Source organism: Sceloporus undulatus, chromosome 2 (assembly GCF_019175285.1).
Source record: "Sceloporus undulatus isolate JIND9_A2432 ecotype Alabama chromosome 2, SceUnd_v1.1, whole genome shotgun sequence".
NCBI classification, from domain to species: Eukaryota; Metazoa; Chordata; class Lepidosauria; order Squamata; family Phrynosomatidae; genus Sceloporus; species Sceloporus undulatus.
In genome coordinates this window covers 77,949,703-77,973,287 of record NC_056523.1, presented here as the reverse complement: position 1 = coordinate 77,973,287, position 23,585 = coordinate 77,949,703, and the positions used below count along the sequence as shown (strand labels likewise).

The 23,585-nt window shown below is 38.5% G+C and overlaps 1 protein-coding gene across 3 annotated transcripts in view; it reads left to right on the top strand.

The window, feature by feature from the left end:
- The window catches only part of RBM6 (RNA binding motif protein 6), a 91,791-nt gene that overhangs the window by 4,324 nt on the left and 63,882 nt on the right, over positions 1 to 23,585 (top strand). For all 3 annotated transcript variants that reach the window (XM_042449016.1, XM_042449014.1, XM_042449015.1), the window contains exons 2-6: positions 2,751 to 2,846; positions 4,860 to 6,177; positions 6,645 to 6,734; positions 8,896 to 8,965; positions 18,452 to 18,525. In XM_042449016.1, coding sequence (XP_042304950.1) covers positions 2,803 to 2,846; positions 4,860 to 6,177; positions 6,645 to 6,734; positions 8,896 to 8,965; positions 18,452 to 18,525 — 1,596 coding nt within the window. In that variant the 5' untranslated portion in view covers positions 2,751 to 2,802. The remainder of the gene's footprint in view (positions 1 to 2,750; positions 2,847 to 4,859; positions 6,178 to 6,644; positions 6,735 to 8,895; positions 8,966 to 18,451; positions 18,526 to 23,585) is intronic.

Below are 23,585 nucleotides of genomic sequence, written 5' to 3'. Positions count from 1 at the left end.
GGTGCATGTCAAGTTGAGCCCTCCTCCTTGTGCTTTCTCCTCCTTTGCTTCTGTTCTTTCTCCATGTCTCCTCTCTTTTGAGAGGTACAAATAAATTATAGAACTGTCATATAACTGGCATTTGTTGGTCTTGTCTTTTGTTCCATTTGGATATGAATTAAATTGCTGTAATATCACAATAGAGCCAGTGTGACGTAGTGGTTTGAGTGTTGGGCTACAACTCTAGAGGCCAGGGTTCGATTCCCAGCTTGGTCATGAAACCCAGTGGGCAAGTCACACTCTCTTAGCCTCGGGAAGGTAATGGCAAACCTCCTATGAACCAATCTTTGTAAGAAAACCCCATTATAGGGTTGCCATAAGTTGGAAATACAGCAACAATATCACAATGTTTTGTGGGAGAATTGAGCACCTGCAAGGTCCATTGTGATCTTCACTAGAGAGATTTAATGAAGGACCCAAGTGTCAGTGACTTGGCAGCTGTTGATTCAACTGGTCCAATGAGATACAGAGCCTTACAAGTCTTAGACCAGGAGTTGGAGACTGTGACAATTTCCTACCTCTGGAATCAGTCAGTGCAATTCTGGGCTGCATCAGTAAGAGCATAGTATCCTTATTAAAGGAGGTACTAGTGCTTCTCTGTTCTGCTTTGGTCATACCTGACCTGGAATACTATGTCCAGTTCTGGACATCACAGTTTAAGCAGAATATTGGCAAGCTGGAATGTAAAAATCCCCTTCTTTTGAAAAACTATTTTTTTAATTGTTAAATACTGCAGTGATGGTCTACAACCTGCTGAAAAGGTAAATTGCCAGGACTGATTTAAAATAAATTGTGATTTTTTTTAAAGGGTTAAAAATTCAAATTGAAAGTTGATTTTTAAAATTTAAATGAGATTTTTAAATTGTCTTAAAATAATTACATAAAAGGGTTTAGGTGAAAGATAACTAACTATATAGCATGTGTACATTCAGTGAAGGTGTTAACAGTAGCTCATGGAGATGAAAAATGATCAGTCCAGGTTTGCAGCTCATCTACTTGAAATGTGCTTTCTGTTCTCTCTCCCTTAGAAGTTAATGAATCGAGCATTTGGGAGATATATTCCCATATTTAAATGTAATTCTTCAAATAAGCATCTGAGAAAATGTAGTATTTATAATGCTTAAGTCACATCATTTTACCTTGAAACCTTTATCCTTCCAATATTTATTAATAAGTTATTCCTATTGACCTTTTAGAAACTGCCTAAATTTTATTTTTAAAGCAGTGTGCAGTTATTTAAATGTTTAAACAGTTAACCATTCAAAAATCCATGCACATGATCAAATTATCTCATTTTTGAGGAATGAAAATTAGCGTGAAAACAGTTAAGAAAGATTGCTTTGCGTGTACGTACCTTTTAATAAACCCTTTGTTGCTTGGTGTTGTTAACTTCCATCGAGTCAACCCCAGCTCATCATGAGATTGTGGATAAGACATCTCCCTGTCCTCCACTGCTCTGCTTTAGTCCTGCAAACTCAGGCCCTTGGTCTGATTGAGTGAATCCATCTGGCGTGTAGTCTTCCTCTCCTTCTACTACCTTCTACCTTTCCTAGCATTATCATCTTTTCCAATGAGTTGTGCTTCTCATGATGTGTCCAAAGTATGACAGCCTCAATTTGATCATCTTGGTTTCTAGGGATATTTCAAGCTTGATCTGTTCAAGGACTCATTTGTTTGTCTTTTTGGCTGTCCATCGTATCCTTAGCACTCGTCTCCAGCAATACTGTACATCTTGAATGAGTTGATTTTCTTCTTATCCTCTTTTTTCACTGTCCAACTCTTACATTCATACATGATGATGGGGAAGACAATGGCATGGACGATTCGAAATTTTAGTGCTTAGTTGTATGTCTTTAGGATCTTGTCTCTTTCATGAAACCCACTTTTTTGAATATGTTGTAAGGTTACAATACAGTATTACTTAAAATGTTCATTAAATGGAATCTTTTCTCATTAGTGTTTTAAACTGATTTAATTCGTTAAAATGATTTTTTCAAAGAAGCAGTGTTTTCAGTCTTATATAAAGGGGCCAGGATCATGCTGGATCCTTGGAGACCAGACATGGATCTGACCTGATCTTGGGGTAAACAGCCCTTAACGTGGACCCCTAGTTTGCCACAGAACTTCCTGGAAACTTTATTGGAAACTCCGACTGTTTAGATGACCCGCTTGCTCCCTTGCTTCTCCACTAGTGAGTAGACCCCCATCACTGTGCCTGATGCAGAAACACATTGCCAGGTGCCCTCGTTTTCATGTCAGGCACGGCAGAAGGGGTCTGCTTACTAGTGGAGATGCAGAGGGAAGGGAAGGAGCACATGCTGGTAGTGGGTTCCTGTGCTGGTGCAAGGATGGATGTGTAAACACTCCGCTCATTCCCACACTAGTATGAGGACCAACCAGGGTTAGCACCTGGAACAGGAAAGCATCTGGGCCAGCCCTGTCTGCTCAGGGCCTTAGGCTATATAGCTGAAAAGTGGTGACAAATAGAAACATTTTCACAAAAAACAGAATTTTCAATCAACTTCATACTTGAGACACATGCTCCCTCTGCTGCATAATGGCTTTCTGATAAACTTTTCAATAATATTTTGCATGTTCAAATTGGCTTAGTTATTTTTCAAGTGAAAATGTGTGACATATGTTGATTTAAAGGATGATGTCTAATTCTGGCTCATGGATTAATAAAAATGTGTTATATCTGTATCTCATAGATTCTGTAGTTTAGCAGCAAAAAGAACACCGTGGTTGTCAATCACAGGCAAAATGTGGGGAAATCCTCGACCAGCTAACAGAATGGGTCCTTTCCGGTAAGTATTTTAATGTGAAATATGTTTTTAGTGATATTAATGCCACATGTACAGTTTGAGAGATAATATGTTTCTGTTAGCTTACTGAGGATAAAACCAAAGATATTGGGCAGCTGTACCTATATTTCTGTCCTGAGAATAAAACAGTTATCTGAAGAATTCTTTGCTTCATGAGTGCCCTAAATAGACCACAGGAAAGAACCCATAAAAAACAACTTTTGTTGATTCCATGTGTCTTTGTACTCATTAGAAATTGTTTATATTCTAGTTTATAAACTTAAAAGTTAAAGGTAGAGGCTAGGGGGTGGAAGTATCCGTCTTGTGTGGAAGGTATTTGGCGATACACAGGAAGAGTATACAATGAGCTAACCTTATTGCCACCTGGAGTGTTTCAGGCAGTCATATCCCCTTTCAAAATACTCAATTCCTTTCTCCATTCCAGACTTGGGGAAACTAAAAGGTTTATGGAAATGCAATGAGAATCTGCAGATTTCTCAGATGCTTTGCTTCTTTAACTTTTTGTTTTTCAGAATGGTAATGTTAGATCAGAGCCCCTTAGCTTCATGTTGACACATTCACCCTGGTTGTCAATTGCATAGATGACAAGTTTAGTGTCTTTGACTTTCTTTTTTTTAATTTTCTGAAGAAATCTTTTGTTGTTAGCTGCCTTTGAGTCGACTTCTAATTTGTCCCTTAGAATGAATCTGCTGCGTCTCTTTGGCAGATCTAAAAACTTGTTACAGTTTTAGTGACCTAAGAATATCTCTAGTTTAAGGAAGATAAAATACAGTGGCCCCTTCTTATACATGGATTTTTTATACATGGATTCAAGCATACACGGTTTTAAAATGTTCAAAAAAGTATAAATTTCAAATATCAAACCTTGATTTTCCATTTTTTATAAGGGACACTATTTTGCTATGTCGTTATATTTAATGGGACTTGAGCATACAAGGATTTTATTATACACAGGGGATCTTGGAACCAAACCCCAGTGTATAACAAGGGTCCACTGTAATATAAAATGTCTACGTGTCAGGAATGGGTGCAGTGGACACAGTCCAGTTCTCCATTCCATGATTTTGCACAATACATGGAAGGCAATGTCTAAAGAGTCTTTCTTTTAAGCTCTCTCCTCATATTTAAAACATAGATATTTATGTATTGAAATATTTTTTTCAATATTATAGTCTTGTCTTACTAGAAAAATATAAGTGTAGTAATTCTGTTTTGTGAGTAGGTTTGGAAATAAATATTACCTTTGAACAATCTCTCATTCTCATACTCGTGTTCTTCACAAGAGATAAGTTTCAAATGCACTGAGTATAAAGCTTTATATTAAAGGCAGTGTATTAATATTTTACAAACCAATATATATTCTTGCTAGAACATGTACACTATTAAAGGTTTGCTTACAGTATAATGTTATTTATTGTTGGGTTTTGGTACACAGTATTGGAAAGCCAAAGAATGTAAATGGTGAGGCTGTAGATGGCATTCCTCTACCTAAGATGAATGATTTGTATTTTTAACATATGCTAATACAGTCTAGAAATACCTGCCATGTGTAGGAATGATACATGAAGTATTCCTTCACAAGCAGTAACAGGAGAACCAAAGAAAGAGTTTCTTTTCAGATGCTTGTAGAAGCTGGTTTGATGAGTAACCAATGATTGAAGGAGCATAAAAGACAAATGTGGATTTTTAGAAATAACTTTCTAAAAGTTCCGGTTGCAATATACTATGAAACTATATAGATTGTTTCCTTTATTAATTCATTAATATTTCAGGTATTCCATGTTGAGTTCTTCTGGGAATTGTGGTGAAATGGGAGGCGCAAGTTTACTTATCACGTCTGTCGTACACTACCTGCTCTTAAACTACCAAACATCACTATCTTCTGCGGATCTTACTGTTGAACAGCTCTGTAAAAATTTTTTTTAGAGAAGAACATGCTGATGTGTAGATTACAAACTCGGGACATTATGAATAACACTGTCTTTATTTCTACAGTGGGAGCCAAGAAGAAAGATTTGCTCCCGGGTGGAACAGGGATTACTCTCCTCCTCCCCTTGATAGTCTTGCTCAAGAAAGACACTCTGGCAACTTCTCTGGCAGAGAATCACTTCCTTTTGATATCCAGGGACTCCCAGGCGTCCTCAATCCTCAGTTTGCCAACAGAGAGGAACCTGCTTTCAGCTTTGGAGGTAGAGATGGACCACATAGTGACTTCAGAGGTGGGGAGGGCCATTTACATGATTTTGGAGGCAGAGATTACCCACCTTCTGACTTCCAGAGCAGAGATGAGTCACATTTGGACTTCAGGGGCAGAGCACCACTCCTTCCAGATTTTAGAGGCAGGGAGATGTATCCAGGAGATTTCCAGGATAGGGAAGGGCAGTCAATGGATTATAGTGGAGGAGACATTCCTCCGATGGATTTCAGGAACAGGGAAGCATTCCGTATGAACTACAGGGATAGGGAAGCCCATGCTATGAACTACAGGGCCAGAGATGATGCCTCATCAGATTTTCGTGCAAGGGGAACATTTGATTTAGATTTCAGAAACAGGGATGGATCTCATCCTCACTTTAGAGGAAGAGATGTATCTGAACAAGAATACAGAGGTAGAGAGCAGCCATATTCAGATTTTAGGAAAAGAGATGTGCCTGATGTAGACTTGAGAGGAATGGGTGCTGCTGACCTAGACTTGAGAGACAGGGATGCACCACATCCAAACTTCAGAAACAGGCCCAAATCCCAGGCAGATCAGGATTTTAGGGGTAGAGATATGCCACCACCTCTGGATTTTGCTGCCAGGGAGACGCCCTTGGTGGAAACAAGTGTTGTCGACTACCAGCGCAGTCAGTCTACAGCACCTCTAACAGACAGGGAATGCAAAATAGAAGAGGCTGTTCATGTTGCTAGAGAGAGGTCTTCCTTGGGCATACAGAATGAGGAGTTTTCACAGTCAGAGCCAAGAGCCAGAGAAGAAGAAACCCAAGAACAAAATCTTGAGACTGAATCTTCAGTAGAGTTCCAGAATAGCTGTGGTCCTCCTCCTGCTCATCAGGACCAAGATAAGCCTCCTCAGGCCTTTGCTAGCAATCAGGAACTCTCTGTGACTGAACAGCAAGTACCTGAATCATCTGGACTTGGAGTGAAGGAAAAAAGTGAACTAGATTTCCTTGGAAGGCAGGATACAGACTACAGAGGCATTGAGTACCGAGATGTAGATCATCGGCTGCCAGGAAGCCAGCTCTTTGACTATGAACATGGCAAGTCTTTTGCAGAAGGGAAGTCTTGTAAAGATTCTCAGCCAGATCTTCAGGTATGTGACTTACTGGAGAACTTGATTATGTCTGATAACTATAAGCATATTTATGAAATCTTTCAGGACAGATGATTTCATGTTAATTTAAAGACCTAAATTCCCTCAGCCTGTTAAGTAGATTCATTCTTCCAGTGGACTAAGTAGTTAAGATATTCCAGAATAATCTTCGGTAGATCTGTAACCGCCAAATGTTTTCAAATAATTATACCTGTTTTGATTCCTGTAAATCAACATTCCTCACCCACAGTTAAAGAGGTGATTGAGAAGTTATATGATTTACTTGTGATGCTGCTGTATTTGAATATCTTTAAAACGATAATTTCTAAAACTAATTACTGCTATTGATTGTGAATCAAAATAATATTTTAGTGAATGTACATACATTTTATTTAGCCTATTTGCATTTTATCTTTCCTGCGCTTCATGATTGTTTTTTAAAATTCTGTTGAATTTTTGTTTTCAAGGACCAGGATTACAGAACCTGTCTCAAAGATGTAAAACCAAGCAAGCTGATTCGACTAGGAAGATTGCCTGAAAATGCCACAAAAGATGATGTAAGTAGTGTTTTAACCTGGTACTGTGTAAAAATGTTCCACATGTAGAGTTTTCTATGTGGAAACACTTTGAGATGGGTAAGTTAAAGATATCTGTCCTTGTCAGAAAATCTGCCTTGGAATACCTTCATGAATTATGTTTTCTTTATCATTTTGATACATCTCAACTGAACCAGTTACTACTTAATCTGAGGCCTGGATCCATAATTATATAGTTCGTGCCTTGTAAAATCTTGTTCCCTATTATAATCTGGTAGAAATCACAAGCTCTAATTTCTTCCTGATTTGACTAGGAAGATGGGTAGAATTGGTAGCATTCTAGTTATGTTGGTAGGCATCAGATTTTGGCTGGAACATTGTGGTGCCCTTGCAATTGAATTTTTTCCACTGCCGTACTCCATTCTTGATAACTGCACCCATAGACATTTTTTCTCCTGTACTACTGACTATACTGGCATGCACCAACAGGATTGTGGCCTTTACCTCCACTAGTGTGTATGCTTTAAAGTTCTGCCTTGCTTTTTAATCTGTATTTATCTTGCTTCTAGAAGGGATTATCTATCTTTGCCATAATTAGAAAAAATCCTCTTTACTTAGGAGAACATTAAAGCAAACAATGTATCAGCCTATTATTATTACTATCCTCCTCCTCCTCCTCCTCCTCTTTCTTATATCCCACCTTTCTCCCAATAAAGGAACTCAAGGCGGCAGACAACAAATATAAAACAATACAATTTAAAAGGAGTACAATATTAAAATATATAAATATAAAATTTAAAAAACAATTAAACAATTTTAAGAGTTAAAACAGTTATAAATTAAAATGTAACATCTTAAAATTTATAATGCACAACATTTAACACTCAGCTCTTATCAGCTTAAAAGGCATGACTGCTTAAAAACATCTTTATTTGATGCTTGAAGGATAGTAGGGATGGTGTCATCCTGGCTTCTCTAGGGAGGGAGTTCCAAAGCTTGGGAGCAGCCACTGAGAAGGCCCTCTCTTGTTCCCACCCAATGCGCCTGAGAGGGTTGTGGGCCTCTGCAGATGATCTGAAGACTCTAGTGGGCTCATACAAGGAGATACGATCCTTCAAATACCCTGGACCCAAGTTGTATAGGATTTTATAAGACATAAAGACAACTAAAGGCAAGATTGTCAGCTTTTAAAAACACCACTTAATCTTGGTCCATTCTTAAGGACATCCAGTTTTTGGCAAGTAATATTGAAATACAGTGTTTACTTGTAAATATTTTTCAGCATTGGAAGAGCACACTGAAATCTAAAGTTTTTTCAAGCATCAGTGCATTGGTATAAAAAAATCTGAATTGAGGAATATACTCTCAGAGTTATAATCAAAATTTATAGGAGGGCCTTGAAGATAGCCTTTTTTATTCTGGCCTTTGTAATAATTTTGATGCTTACCGAGATGGGATGATAATGGTTTTATTCTTTTATTTGTAGTAATGCTTGTTAGCCACATTGAGCACTGTTTTTATGGGAATGACAATAATAATGTTATAAAATTACCACATAATAGATAAATAAAAACTTAGGAAAACAAAAATGGCCTGTATATGTTTCAGTCTTTGTTAAAGTCTGGAACTGAAAGTCCCCAGATCATTAGAAGCCTTTAAATTCATGCCTGCCTTTTGAACCAGGAAAAAAAACCTCTCCAAAGTGTGGTAACATGTTAAAGAAGAAAAAAGTATTCTGGCATTAACTCTCATGATCTTGAGATCAGTTTGTCAGCTGCATGATAAAGTCCTCCCCCCTCCCCTGCCTCCACCTCTGGATTTTTATTTCTGTTCTCGCTGAGTAGATGTTAGTACAGTGGTACCTCGGGATACGAAATACCCAGGTTACGAATTTTTCGGGATACGAAAAAATCCCATAGGGATTTATTGTTTCGGGTTACGAAAGTTTTTTCGGGTTACGAAAAAACTCCGGCGCTATTTTAAATGGAGCCGCGGCTTTTTTCCCCATTAGCGCCTATGGCATTTCGGCTTACGAAGGCTTTTCGGGTTACGAAAGCGGCCGCGGAACGAATTAATTTCGTAACCCGAGGCACCACTGTATTTGCATTTAGGCCGAGAGAGAATGATCTTTCTGTTTGTGGTGTTACTGTTTATAATGTAAGTTTGGGATTTGCTTTTGCAGATTCTCAACGCTTTCCAAGCAAGTGCTGGTATCCCCATGAAGAACTTGCGTTTAAAAGATTATACTACAGGTGAGGGTTTTTTTATTGTTTGTTTCCACTGCATGGGTTTGCCTTAAAGGTTGTAAAACATAGGTCAGTTTGTCATTTAATTATAGCTTTCCTTGCTTACATCCTAATTACTCATTTTATATATTTTTTGGGGGGTCATCTAGTCTCTCTCGCATCATCTCTAGGGTTGGTCAGGCATAGGCTTAGCAAATCAGTGGTAAATCACCTGTGCAAGTTCTACACTAATGATGTGAGGCATCTGTGAGAGACACAAAACAAAGCTGAGAAAGTATTTAAAAAGTTTCTTCCCAAGTACAGTAGTTCATTTTTATTAAATCCTTTCACCAGGACTATGTAACAACGTCTGTATAAATACAGAGATTTTCTCACATGTAAAGCGATTTCATGGTATCATTAAAAGATACATCTCTGTTCAGTATCGCCAACTCCTGATAGCTCTGAATGGCTAAGTTGTGAACTTTATATTTATTTAGGAGTTTAGTATCCTCTATGATGGGTGGTTTTCTCATTTCAGAGAATGGTTTGTTTACAGAGCCCTGGCTTCACTTCCCATGTTCCTGGCTGGAATCCAGATAAATTACATAAAGGAATAATTTGCAGTTTTCTATGTGAATGGAAATAAAGTATATTAAGTTAGGCATGGAATGTTTAAAACAAAAACAAGGTTGCAGTTCCAGAAGGTGGAGATACACAGGAGAAATATGGAGAGGTACTCTGGCAGACTTCACCAGTTATATAAATGTCTGTACAGATTTAGAGTCTGAAATGTCTAGTAAATATTCTCTGTAGCCTGTTAATGTGTCCATCATCACTATTGCAGCTTATTTCCTAGGAAGCTCAGATGTGTTGGTCTCCGGTAGCTTGCTTATATAGCTACAGTCAAGGTGTGGTCACTGGGCATGCTCACAGTTAATTTTTTTCTTTTCAGAAGCTATCCTCATAGTGCCCCTCAGCAGCATTCAGTATTCTTGTGTTCAGAATCAGTCTGGTGACTTGGTATAAGCAATTTAAGAAGGAATGTGATTTATGGTTGCTTTTTGTGTTTAAAGAGCAATGTTTAGCTGTTGCGGGTGCAGCTTCTAAGAAGGAAGCTGGGAAGAAATTCTGGGATGTGTGCACTTTTGGGCTGCCCCACAGTTTACTACTTTTGAGATAAATAATGGACTTGTTCAAATGCAACACCAAATTATGTTTTGGAGTTCTGAGCATGAAATTTATGTTCATGCAAACCCTTTCTCCCTTGAACATGGAAACCAGAAATCTGCCATCACAGTTTGTGACAAAGTACAGTGGTACCCCGGGTTACGAAATTAATTCGTTCCGCCGCCGCTTTCGTAACCCGAAAAGCATTCGCAAGCCGTAATGCCATAGGCGCTAATGGGGAAAAGCCGCGATTTCGTGCGAAAAAGCGCCGAAAAGCACCAAAAATTTTTTCGTAACCCGAAATAACCTTCGTAACCCGGAACAGTTTTTTTTAATGGATTTTTTTCATAACCCGGAAATTTCGTAAGGCGGCGCATTCGTATCCCGGGGTACCACTGTATAGTGTGCTGTTTAATTCAAACCCAGCAAACTGTGCTTTGTGGAAACTATAGTTGCCTAGACACTAACATTGTAAATTACTGTAGACAATGGTATGAAGTGTTGGGGCATGACTGCAGAGACCATGGTTGGTTGAAAACTGTGGTCAGATGTTTCTAATCACTGAATGTGTGGCGATGAGAAAAAGTGCAAGCACAAGGCTTGCTCTTGTGACTCCAAACATGTTTCAGTACTGTCTGAATATCCTCAATGAGTGTGTTCTGCTGGATGCAAAAATATGCCTGTTAGGAAGATAAGTTTATTTTATTTGTTCTTTTATTTAAATCATTCTTAAATTTATTTTAAGTTATTTTTCATATGATGTCTATATGCCTCATTGGCAATGGAGTAGTTGTAAGTGATATTTCCTAAGTGGGATGCAAATCTGATGAAAATCTGTCAGTGTGCCTTCTTCCATACGCCGTCCTGTATAAAGAATGATTTTACTCAAATCTAAGACTGGCATGGCAGAAAAACCTACAAGTCCACAGTAGTTCAATTAAATATTCAAAAGATACTGGGCAATACCCAGTGACAGATTTTTGTAGGTGAAAGGGCAATCTTTAGCAAAATGAGGAGTGTGCCATTCCCTCCTGCCTACTGCAGCCCGCTATGTGCCCCCCAAACCTAGCTCTGCAGGGCTTAGGGAACCCTCCAGGATCAGTTTGCTGGGAAATGGAGCTGCAGTGGACAGGGGAAGAAAGTGCCATACCTACCACATGCGGTGCCAGGAAGGGTGACTGCAAGTAGTAAAAAACAGCAATGAAACTGCATCAAAAATAGCAAGGAGTAATAAATGTGTTTCAGGTACATGCATTTGCTTATTTTAATAACGTCACAGAATTTTTCTTTGCAACTAGGTGAAACCACCTGGAGAATAGAGCTCAGTGTTTTGGTGAAGCATGTTTGGCAGTAAAGTTGGAATGGAATAGGAACTTAAACATGAATACGTACAGTTGTTCCTACAGTGGTGTAGTGTATTACAGAAATCAGTAATAATCTAGGATTCAATAATTTTGTCAGATTCCTCAGTTACAGTAAGAGCAAATGTCAGAGGAGTTATCTCTAAAAATTAGTAGCAAAGTGGATTTTGAGGAGAATTTTTTTAATATTTAAATATCAAGAAGTAAATATAAACATGTTACAGTTTACTTTCTATGGCCAAATATACCCCTCCTAGTGCGTTTCTATCTATATTTAATTCCAGAGAGCCCCACATACCAGTTGAAAGTGCTTCTTGGTACACATGACTATAAAGGGATGTTTGCTGTTTTCTTTTTTCTTTGAATGCTCCTCTAGAAGGTTCCTCAGCCTTCAGGAGTAACCATTCCAGGTGATGTCTCAGTAGGAATTGGAGGGTGGGGCTCCACTGTACCTGTTGAACTCACTGAATGTCCTTTGGAGGAATAATAATCATGATGATGATGATTTATTTATATAATAGCATCAATGTACATAGGATCCCAGCATATATATTATTGCCTAATCTGTGACAAAAACCATATTTAAATCCTTGCAGGTCTCTTCTAACAGTTCCCTGCGCTGCATGAGAAATTGCCTTCTGATCTCAAGGGCTGGGAACTGAGAAATAGTGTGAGTTAGTTTCAAGCTTTTCAATCAAAGCTTCAAGCTGAAAATAAATTAGAAACATCGAAATTTGTGAGGGATTCAAAATGCAGACAAATTTCTAGATCCTCCAGACATCTAGGTTTGTAGAAAGAGAATTTTATTTAAAGCCACATTGATACTTTTTTGTAAGAAAAATATGGCAAAATAATTATTGAATGCTTAGAGGAATGAAAAAACTTAAACACCTCTTATCACATATTTTGTAGGGTTATGAGCAAGTGAAATAATGTTGCAATCTTTGTTTTAAATTTAGGACTTGGTTTATGCACTCATGGTTGAGAACTTTTTAAAGGAAATGAACCCCTAAGGGAAGTGTTGGCAGACCTGTGGGTTTGTACAGGTTTGTTCTCTGAAGTTATTTTGAGCAAGTGAGATGTTTGATTGTTAGACTAGGACTCTGAGATCAGGATTCTAATTCTTTTTTTTAATTTTTATTAAATTTTCATACAAATAGTACAAATACATACAAATCCAACAGACATACACGAACATAGCATCCACCCCTACCTTTCCCCTCCCAAGTCGTTCCAAATGACCTACTATATAGTTTATTCTATGTATTCCTCACCCCCCTTTCCCTCCCCCCAACACCTGCTAGCGAAGTGGCAAGAAAGAAAAGAAAAAGAAAAAAGAACTCAATTTACCATCTTACCAACTACTATCGCCTAATTACCTCTACATCTACACTGTCATCTAGCATACAACTCTAACTCATCCTCACACATCCTAAGACTTCCATCCTCTTTGCTCAAATTGTAATATTCTTGTATCTGTTATATATATTCTATTTAGTCTATTCTATACTAAGGATTCTCCTAAGTACATTCTCCATCATCTTTAAATCCTTCACTTTCTCTGTCTTATTACAAATACTTCATTGTGTATACTAAGCTTCTTCAGCAGATAATCAGCATACAAATTATTAACAAATCAGTACAATCTATCATCAAATTTCTAATTCTTGCTTAGCCGTGGATACTAGGAAGAAGGGCCGTGAGGAAGGTAAGAACCTTCCTAACCCTAATACAGCCCTTCCTAACCCTAGTATGCGCAGAGCGCGTACTTTATGGCAGTCTGTAAACCGCCACTATGATCTTTGACAAGTCACATTCATAGCCTTAGGGGAAGCCAAATCTCATCTGCATAAATCTTGTGAAGAAAATCCTATGATAAGCTTGCCATAAGTTGAATTAGTGGAGTAATGACCACTTCAGGAAGGGAAGCAGAATGTTGTTGTTGTTTTGTGCCTTCAAGTCGTTTCTGACTTATGGTGACCTAAGGAGACCCTATCATGGAGTTCTCTTGCAAGATTTGTTCAGAGGAGATTTGCCATTGCTTTCCCCTGCAGCTGAGAGCATGTGACTTGCCCAAGGTGACCCAATGGGTTTCATGGCTGAGCTGGGAATGGAACCCTGGTTGAGTTGTCGTCCAACACTCAAACTGCTACACCATGCTGCTTTCATATTCTTCTTGTACACTATGCCTATATGTTGGGGGTGGAAATTATGCAGCCATCATCATGATGTTGGGCAGCAAACTCAGGCAGCTCTAATCAGCCTAACTAATGGCAAGGAAAGCTGGGAGTCACAGTCAAGCAATATCTGGAGGGTTGCACGATTCCCATCTCTGCTGTGTGCATATGAGGGATGAACAATCCAATTGGCCCCTGCAGGGAACTGAAGTATTCAGCTTTTTGTCCAACCCAGTAGGATTTGTCCAATGCTCTTCTTACATTAACCACATTCCTCTAAAATTACAGATAGAGTAATTTTCTGTCTGTAGAAAGCCTGAGTATGATATTCATTTATACTCTGTTCTTGATTCTCTTAAGGAGAAGGATACACTACTGCTTTTCACTGCTGGTCCTAGTTGATTTGTTTATATACAACCTTTCTGCAGATATAATGCTTAACTATGTCAGTGCTAACCATGCCTTGTTATATTTACCTCACTTAAGTCTCCTCATGCCCAGGGCATGTATGGATATCATGCTAAATCATACTTTATGCATCATGATAAAGAACTGCAGCAGGCTTCAGACATGAGCACTATTTCTCTTGCTTGTCTGCCTTTGGCATGACCATAGGGAGCAATTGGGCATTTTCATTTCCAGATCAGATTAACTACAGCTTGTTTTGTTGTGCAAGCCCGACGAAACATGATTAATTGGGGGGGGGGGGGGTTGTCAAACTATGAATTATGAATCTGTCGTGTGTTTTTTTTTTAAAATAACATAAAGCATGATTTAGGGTTTGGAATAAATTGTAATTTATGCCCCTTTCCCACTGACTTATAATGTGAATCAGGATGCAGATTATGGGTGTATTATTTTCATTTTAGCGCACATTCGATCCTCATTGCGCCGATTTTGTTCCCATTGGAATTCGAATCTGATTCCCATGTGATTGATTTTTCCTGGGAAAACCCGAATCAGTGGTGGATAAACCGGTTTAAAAAGGGTGCACATTTTTAGAGGTTTTTCTTGCGCCTCCTGAGTCCGATTCAGGGCAAATGAATGGGAACGACAAGGGTGTCTGATTTGGGAACTTGGGGATGGGAGGAGCAGTGCTCAAGGGGCTGGCCTGGGGGTGTCACCTGCTTGTTCTCTTTCCTGCATTACCGGCGCCATTTTCTCCCGTTCGCATAGCCTTTCCCCCGGTGGAGTGGGAAGCAGGGTAAGGCTTGTGTAGACAAATTATTTTTTTTTAAAATTAAGCTTTTGATCACTTAGGTGCTCTGTTGGGTGTCCAAACATAGCAATGCTACATTGACCTCCAAATATGGTAAACACATTAGGTCCCTCTGCAACCTCTCCCCTGCTCCACCTGCACAGATTGACGTGTGAGGAGACCCATTTTTAACTATTATTATTTTCTTTTTTTTACATGCCTGCTCGATCGCCCCCCCCCCCCCCCCACAGCCCACGGAGCAATGGGGCAGGCAATGGGACTTGGGGGGATAGAGGGAGACTCCCTTTCCCCTTTCCCAGAGGGAATCTGGGAAGACACAGGAGAGCCTGGGAGGCAAAGGGTCATGGGTGGAATAAAGGCTCCCTTTCCCAGATGAGAAACGTGCCTAAGCGACTGATTGGCTGTGACGTCAAGTGCTTAGGTGCTTGATTGACAGCTGGTTTTTTTTTTTTTAAAAAAAAGAGGTTCCGGAAGGGCAATGGGAATCAGAACATGGGTCAAAAAAACCTGAGTCCGTTTGCCCCCTTTCGTAATGGGAACGAGGGAGCAGATTCGAATACAGCTCGGGGGAAAAATCCAAGTCAGAATCACAGCAATATAAGCCGCTTTTTTTGCCCAGTGGGGATGGGGCCTAAGGTTGAGTCAAAAGCACTTTCTTAACTTCTCTGTATGAACTGAGGAGCATAAGACTCCAAGTTCAATGAAACTTGTTCTTCTACAGTCCATTATATTTCAGCATGTTTGGGTGTGGATAGCAGAATAATGGTTTAGCTCGCTTTGTTCAGCCTTAACTCAGGTATAGGTTTAGTATTCCTTATCTGAAATTTGAAATACTCTAGAATTCAAAATTGTATTTATGAGTAGCTGAGATAGTGACATCTTTGCCTTCTGATGGTTCATTGTATACAAACCTTGATTCACATATATAATTGTTTAAAATATTGCAAATAGAGTCCTGATGGTGCAGTACTGCGGCCACTAACTCACAAACCATAAGTCCTGTACTGCAGCAGTTTACTCACAAGCCATAAGGTTGTGAGTTCAATATCAGCCAGGGGCTCTGGCTTGATTTAGGCTTGCATCCTTCTGAGGTTGCTAAAATGAGTACCCGGCTTGTTGGGCGTAATTAGCTTACATATTATAAACTGCTTAGGGAATGCTTAAGTGCACTGATAAATAGTACAGAAATGTACTTGCTATTGCTATGTGTATAAGGTGTATATGAAACAAATGGTTTTTGGGTTTAGACCTGGGTCCGAACTCCAAGATACCTCATTATGTATATGAAGATATTCCATAATCCTAGCCCTCCTACCATTCAAAACACTTCTGGTCACAAACATTTTGGATACGGGATACTCAGCCTGTATTCTGAACCTGTTCAGTGCTTGTCCAGTGGTAGTTTCCAGATTGACTCGGGGAGAAAGGCTGATTCTTGAAAAAACCCTTTTTCCAGCAGGAAGAAGGGGGACTCACGTACACATGGTTTGATTTGTAGATGGTGGGTAGCTTTGTCTACACAAATTGTTTACAATCAAATGTGCACCTCATTCTCCAGTTATATATGCTTTTCAGCATGGATATTCCAGTTATTTCTAAGGAATGAAAGCACTAGCAGTTCCTATGCTACTTGGCTGAATGTCAGCTTGGAAACATTGAAAATGGCACTGTGGTGCCATTTCCCCTATAAATAAGTAGTTACATCTCATAATAGCTTGATATTACATTTTACATTTCCTTCAGGAGCCACTAATCTAAAGTTGGGATGAACGCACAAGGATCTACCATTTAATGTACATTGCGCCCTCATTATACGTGGCTTCCAGCATATGCTGGAAGCTGCGCCGGAAAGGCTTCTCCCACACCCGAAAGAAACAATGGGGTGGGCACCGTGGGAATGAGCCCCAGTGTTTCTAGTGGGGTTTGAGTGCACACAGTATTTCCCTTACATGTCAGGGTCTCGAACGAATCCCCCGCGTAAGGGAAGGGCCAACTGTATACTGGAGCCCTGGTGGCGCAGTGGTTAAATGCCTGTACTGCAGCCACTCACTCAAAACCACAAGGTTGCGAGTTCAAGACCAGCAAAAGGGGCCAAGCTCGACTCAGGCTTGCATCCTTCCGAGGTCGCTAAAATGAGGACCCAGACTGTTGGGGGCAAATTAGCTTACTTGCTAATTAGCTTACTTGCTGTTCACCGCTATAATCTTTGGAATAGCAGTATATAAATAAAACAAATTATAATAATTATTATTATTATTATTAAATGTATATAGAGAGAAGGTATTGTTTTTGTATGTCTTCTGGTCTGATATTCTAGATACATAGGCATCATATTCCTGTTTAACACATGTTGCAATTGCAGTGTTTTACTGTCATATAAAGACAGTTTTGTTGTTATTGTTTTGTGCCTTCAACTTCTTCATACTTATGGCGACCCTGAGGCAACCCCGTTATGGGGTTTTCTGTGGCTAAGAGTTACCTCTTGTTGTAAACAGATGAACAATGAGATATACACTTATAACTTAGAGTTGCTGGCTATTTGGTATATATATATATATATACACACACACACACACACACATATATATACATATATATATATATACACACACACACACGTGTGCTGGTTTATTTTGGTTGTTTATTTTATAAATATGCACATCAGGGACAGTTCCTATTTAGTTCTGTAGAATTGTTGTGAAAACCATCTGTAGTACTGCTTACTTAAACTGGTACATCTTCCTCTGAGTAAACCTTGCTTTTAATTTAGATGTTTATGAATTCTTGATAATTTTGAGATAAGGATGTTTATATGTGTCTCTCTGACCTAAATTTCAGGCAGATGGATGCATTGCTTCTTGAAATAGCTTTCATCAGAAGCAAAGTCAATTTTTACACAGTATGGATGATAAATGATTTCTTCAGGGAAAATATATTACACATGACTTCCATGATTGTCCTTTAATCTGGACTGCTTTCAAGGAAAGGACTAATGCCATTTTACAACTCCCCTATAAATACTTGTATGTGTGTCTGAACTGCACTAGTTACTACGTTTATGCATCAAAATGAATAGGGTTGATTTTTGAATGGTATAATATCCTTGGAATGAAAGGGATTTCCAGAGTTTAATGCTATTCTAACTACTACTGAAAAGTTAATATAAACTGGGAAAGTCCTTCTGTTTCTTGATTCTCTATTTTTAAAATATTTCTAGACTGAATTTCTAGATTTATGAAACTGATAATATGCTTCTCCAATAAGTTGAGCCCTGTAATGATCAATATTTCTTTAATTTCGGTGAGAATGGAACCATCACACATTGGGTCTTTTTTGACGGAAAAACAAATTATGCAATGTACTGTATAGATTCATAAGAACTCAACAGGAATATGAGTTTGTAGTCAAGTATCATCAAACCAAAGCTTCATTTTGAGCCTAGTTTTAAAGAACACCATCTGTTGCTTTTATCTTGTCTTGTGGGAAGCATAGGGTGGTGGTAGCTGGGTGTATGCTGAGGGTGAATTGAAAATATGGCTTTCTGGCACTAACGCAAATCCCGTCTGTATTTAAATGCTGTCCCCAGGTTACAACTATGGCTATATCTGCGTGGAGTTTTCCCTCTTGGAAGAGGCCATCGCCTGCATGGAAGCCAATCAGGTTGCTTTACACTTCGGTCGAAAATGCTGCTAGAAGAATATTTTTGTGGGGAGGGTGGATGCCTAGTGACCTTTTTGAAATGGAGGTTCAAAGGAAGGCTTTTAATTCTAAAATGTACAACATGGCAGCTTAATATGCTGGTGTTTCCATAACTCTGGAAGGCTTAATATTTCATGGAAAGAGCCTGTCTTTTTTCTGAAGAATCTGCTTTCTTTTTGTGCACACTTTCAGGCTTGGTAGATTCAAAGTGCAGTAGTGAATAGGTTTTCCAGTTCTGGAGATTGTCCTTGTGTGTTAGTGTATATTGTGGCTTTCACGTACCAGGAACTGCTCAGTTCACTTTCTGAACTGTGTTCAGTAAACCCAATCTATGCGTCCTCTGAGGAAAATGGTTATATATTTGAATACACACATAGACCTCAATCTATGGTTCTGCAGGCTAGACCCCTGGTATGCAGTTCTGAATGAAAGAAACTGTTTGTGTCTCATTTATCCCTGGGTGGGTATGTATGGGGCTTTACCTGTTTCCTTTTGTATTCTTTTTGTATTTTAGACATGTTGGAACTGCTTAAGAGAGGTCTGGCCTGTTGTAGATAAACCTGGTTAATTTGATTTCCTTAGAAATGTTGTTCTTATTAACTATAAATTGTAGTGTGGATCAAATTTTTATAGTAAACCTTATGAGGAGAAATAAATTTGATAGTAGTACTTATGGTTCCAAAGGTTTAGAAATTAAACCCCATGCTTTCCCCCTTATTTTAGGAGCCATTCAAATTCTCAGCTATTTCTACCTGATACATTTATTCATGTTATCGACCAATTTTTGCACATTCCATTTCAGCTGTAGCTTCAAGAATTTTGCCAGTTTTGAAGTAAATTTTTCACAATTTGTATGAGCTAGCAATACCGTGTTACGTAATTACAATAAAGAGATTTCGGTTGAATGTAGATTATTATTTAGTAACAGAGATGAGCACCACCCCCTACAGTTGGACATAACTTGACAACCTTTTCAAGGGGAAATCGTCACTTTTTAATATTGATATAAGTATTACAATTCTGGAATAAAACAAGGCTTTACCTCCAAGTTTAAACCCTAACTTACATGTTCTGTAGATTCTCAAAATCATAGCTAAATTTTGAATCATGTATTCAGATCAGAATATTACAAGTTCCCTAACTCCCTTTGATTATTTGCAACTTCATTCTGGGTTATAGCAGGTTCTTCCCATACTTTCCTTTCATTTGCATTAATTTTACTGTATAATCCATCTCACTCAGAAGATTAAAGAACAAATATGAAATTGGATTTACAATTCATTTTAAATATATAAAATCAATATTATGAAGAGCCCTTCTCTAACATAAAACTTGTTCAGGTAGAAAGGTCCTGGAATGATTTATAAAGAAGGTCAGGCTTAGGACAGAATTGTAGTGCTATGAACTTCTAACATCTATTTAAATACAGGAGCAGTGGAGCTTTAATTTTCCATAATATATACACTGTTTAAAAGTTAGGAATCACCCAACAGAAGTAACATATGCAAATCACTGGGTGATGTACAATGCACAACAGTAATATAACCACAGTGCACAATTGCAATGCACAGCATTGTTGTATGTGCAGCTTTCATCACTGAGCAGAATAAGCCTGTTGTGCTATTATGAATAATTTGCCCTACATGCATAGTGTGGCATATGCATGCATATGTCACTAACAGTATGGCAGTCAGCATCTGTTTCCCTTGACTGTGACAGAATTTTTAAAAAATGCTGTCCAGGTTGGAGTTCAGTATTGTCATTAAAAAAAAGACTTATAAAATAAATCAACAAAAAATTGTTTTCAAAAATATCTGTGTCCCACACCCTAACCTGGAAGAATTCATCTGTTCCCTACAATCAACACTCTAGCTGTAATGTAGGGCCCAAACAGACTGCCCAAAATAAAGCTGCTTCGGGTCTCTTAGGAGGTAGGCTGTTTAAAGGACACACACACATCTTAAGAGGCCAGAAGCTGTGCCAAAGCAGCGCTCCAGTCCTTAAGACTGGAGCGTGGCTTTGGTGCGGCTTCCAGCCTCTTAGGACTCATGCATCATTTAAATAGCATACCTCCAAAGTGACCCGAATTAGCTTTATTTTGGCCTGTCTGTTCGGGCCCGCAATTAGCTCAGTGTTTCTTCTTTAGAAACTCCTGTTGCTTACATTTCTGCTCCTCCAAATAATAGTTGTCCAGAGAAGCAGAAAAAACAACAGTCATGGGTAATATTTTTATTTCTATATATACCGTAACTTAAGGATGTACTGCAGAGTGCTTTTCCTTCATTTAGAGTAGCATGCACGTTTATCGTGTTTTGCATATTTCTTAAATTGACCAGGTCTATCTTCAATCTGTTGAGTGATGGTATTATGTGTGTATTCTGGATATTGAGGGAAGGTTTGTATAAAAAACACCTGCTCTTCCTCCCCATCCCATGGAAAGAGGTTGTACCATTTTGGTTCTTTAGCCAAAACAATTAAAATGTCCTGTGGAATTTAGAAGCACCACTGAAAGTATATTCAGACATAGCAGTGACCTGAAATTTAATGTATGGCCAAGTTAGCAAAGTCATCAAAGCAAAAGGAGCTGGAGCTACTAATTATGAAATCCCACAGGATTACTCTTATTGTTGTCCTCGGAGGGATTTATTTGAAAATTCAGGCTTGAGAAAAACAAACTTATGTTTGTGCCTTTACATTAGAATGTGTCTTCTGATGTACTGAATTCACTGACTGCACACTGTATCTTCTTTGAAAGGTTTTGATATCATGTCTTGTTCCTTTGGTAGCCTGTTATCATTTGTCTGCTATTAGACTTTGAGATCACTTTCCCCTAGTAGTATGGCTTCTGCTGACCACTAAGAGAGACACTGCTTTTAGCTCTGTTATTGAGATGAGGTGAAGAAGGTAACAGGATTATGTTTCTAGTTAAATTGCTTTCACACACTAAGTGTATTCTTATTCCTCACCAAAACTATTGCACTATCAGTGACTGAGCTCTTCATTCATTTCTTTTCTTCATTCAAATATTCTTTGTCAACAGCATTGACAAAGATTTTGGAATTTCTTAATTAGTATCACAAGACCAAACTGACAGCTGTATTGAGTTTTCTAACACTAGAGCATTTCTACATTTCTAAAACTAGAACAGAGGAGTGACCATGTGCAGTTTTCCACTGAACAACCAGTTGCACAAGAGATAGTAGTAGATGTGTGCTATCTTTTGATCAACCACTTTTCAAGACTATTGTGTTCCCAGTTTTTCTCTCTGCAAACATTATATCCAGAGTGTCCAGTTTTTCCCCCTTTTTTTTCAGGAGTCTTTCAGTTTTAGGAATTGTAGGCTCCCAGGATAATTTGGAAGGAAAAACATGTTCTAATGTGTAAAATCTCACTCAGCTAGGATGCTTATGAGCTTTCATTCAGATAATTTGATTGTCTACAAAGAAATGAAGAAGTTAAGTAGCTGTTCTTTATTTTTGATCTGTTTATACATTGGTTTGCAACTTATATAGCTAAAAGGTTTTGGCCTCAAAACTTTATATATGCCACTGTAGTTTATACTACTTCCACTGCTGTTTTCTCTCAGTTTGTGTCTAACTTACATATTTCTCTGAAGCGTTGATTAGTGGTGTGATTCCATATATATCATTGCTAGAATAAACCAAGGGGCAGGCATCTATCTCACTAGGGTATGTTACAAAGCTGTTTTGTTGATTTGATTTGGGGAGTCTACTTCCTGCTGGCTCGAATCTTCATAGGCAGGTGTATACATTCAGTAAATAGGCGTATTTTGAAAATGTAATGCATCTTTTCTTTTAAGTAGCTGGAAACAAAGATATGCTTTTTTTACCATATTACTGATTGTAACTAAGTCATTAGGGTGTGTTAGAACACTTTATTGAAGAATGTTGAAAAGTGTAAAGTTTTCAGTTTCCCAATGAGGTTAGTTTACTTTTGTCCATCCATCTATAGAGCATTGAGAGAAAGATGAGCAGAAATCTTTCTGTGACAGAAGATGTTGCATCCAATAAAATTGGTTGTGAGATGCTTGGATAGTCAACATGAAGAGTTGTGGAGAGCTATTGTGGGCTGATGGCCTGTTTTGGTTATATGTATATGACTTAATTTATAGGCAGAAACCTCTTGGTGATCCATGCAGGAGTAATTGGGAGCTGTGCTACTGGCAACTGGTTGTTCTGACCTTGTGTTAGGAAGTAGCAAGTACATGGTTCTGCCACCCAGCTGCGGCACCCTAATGCCACTACACAAGTGCCAAGTCAAATGGCCACTGATTTGCTATGGGAGGTGTGCTAGGAGAGCTCCCTTGCACTGCTACTTGTCCATTGTCTCCCTCTTAGCTGGATTCCCTTCGCCTTCCTTAACCTCAGCAAAAATACATTAACAGAACTTTATGATCCATTACCTTCAAATAAGATCTGGACCTGTGTGATGAACTTCTGAAACGGCTGTTCTTATTCACTCTTTATTATTACTTCTTATGTCTATAATGTTGTTGTTGACTTGTGTACTTTAATACAATATAAGAAAACATTCAGTAAGAAAAGAAGAAGAAATGAGCCTCTGGATGAAAAAGCAGGTCAGGGGTGTGACAACACTACTTTGGCAGTGTTTTTAACATTGCATGGGTTCATTGTCTTTTCCCATAAAAATGCTCCTCTTGTGAACACTTGAGGTCCAGTCTTGACTGTATGTTGGACACTACATGTGGCATGTATCTGCTGAATTCTTCTGAAAATGTTCAGAGTTTTGAAGCTGCTTTTTGCGGTTACTTGGTTTGCATAAATTGCAGGATTTCTGAGTTCACTTCTATTTTGTGAGTATTACATCCTTTACTGCATGTGGCTGTTACAGAAAGCTCATAAATATCAACTCTTGTATTATCATCATTTGAATATAAAGGCCTATAACATTTTTGAAATTTTAATTCAAAATATATTTGTTAATTGTATCAGAGAGTACATTTATGTAAGATATTGTTCCTATTGTGTTGTGATTATTAA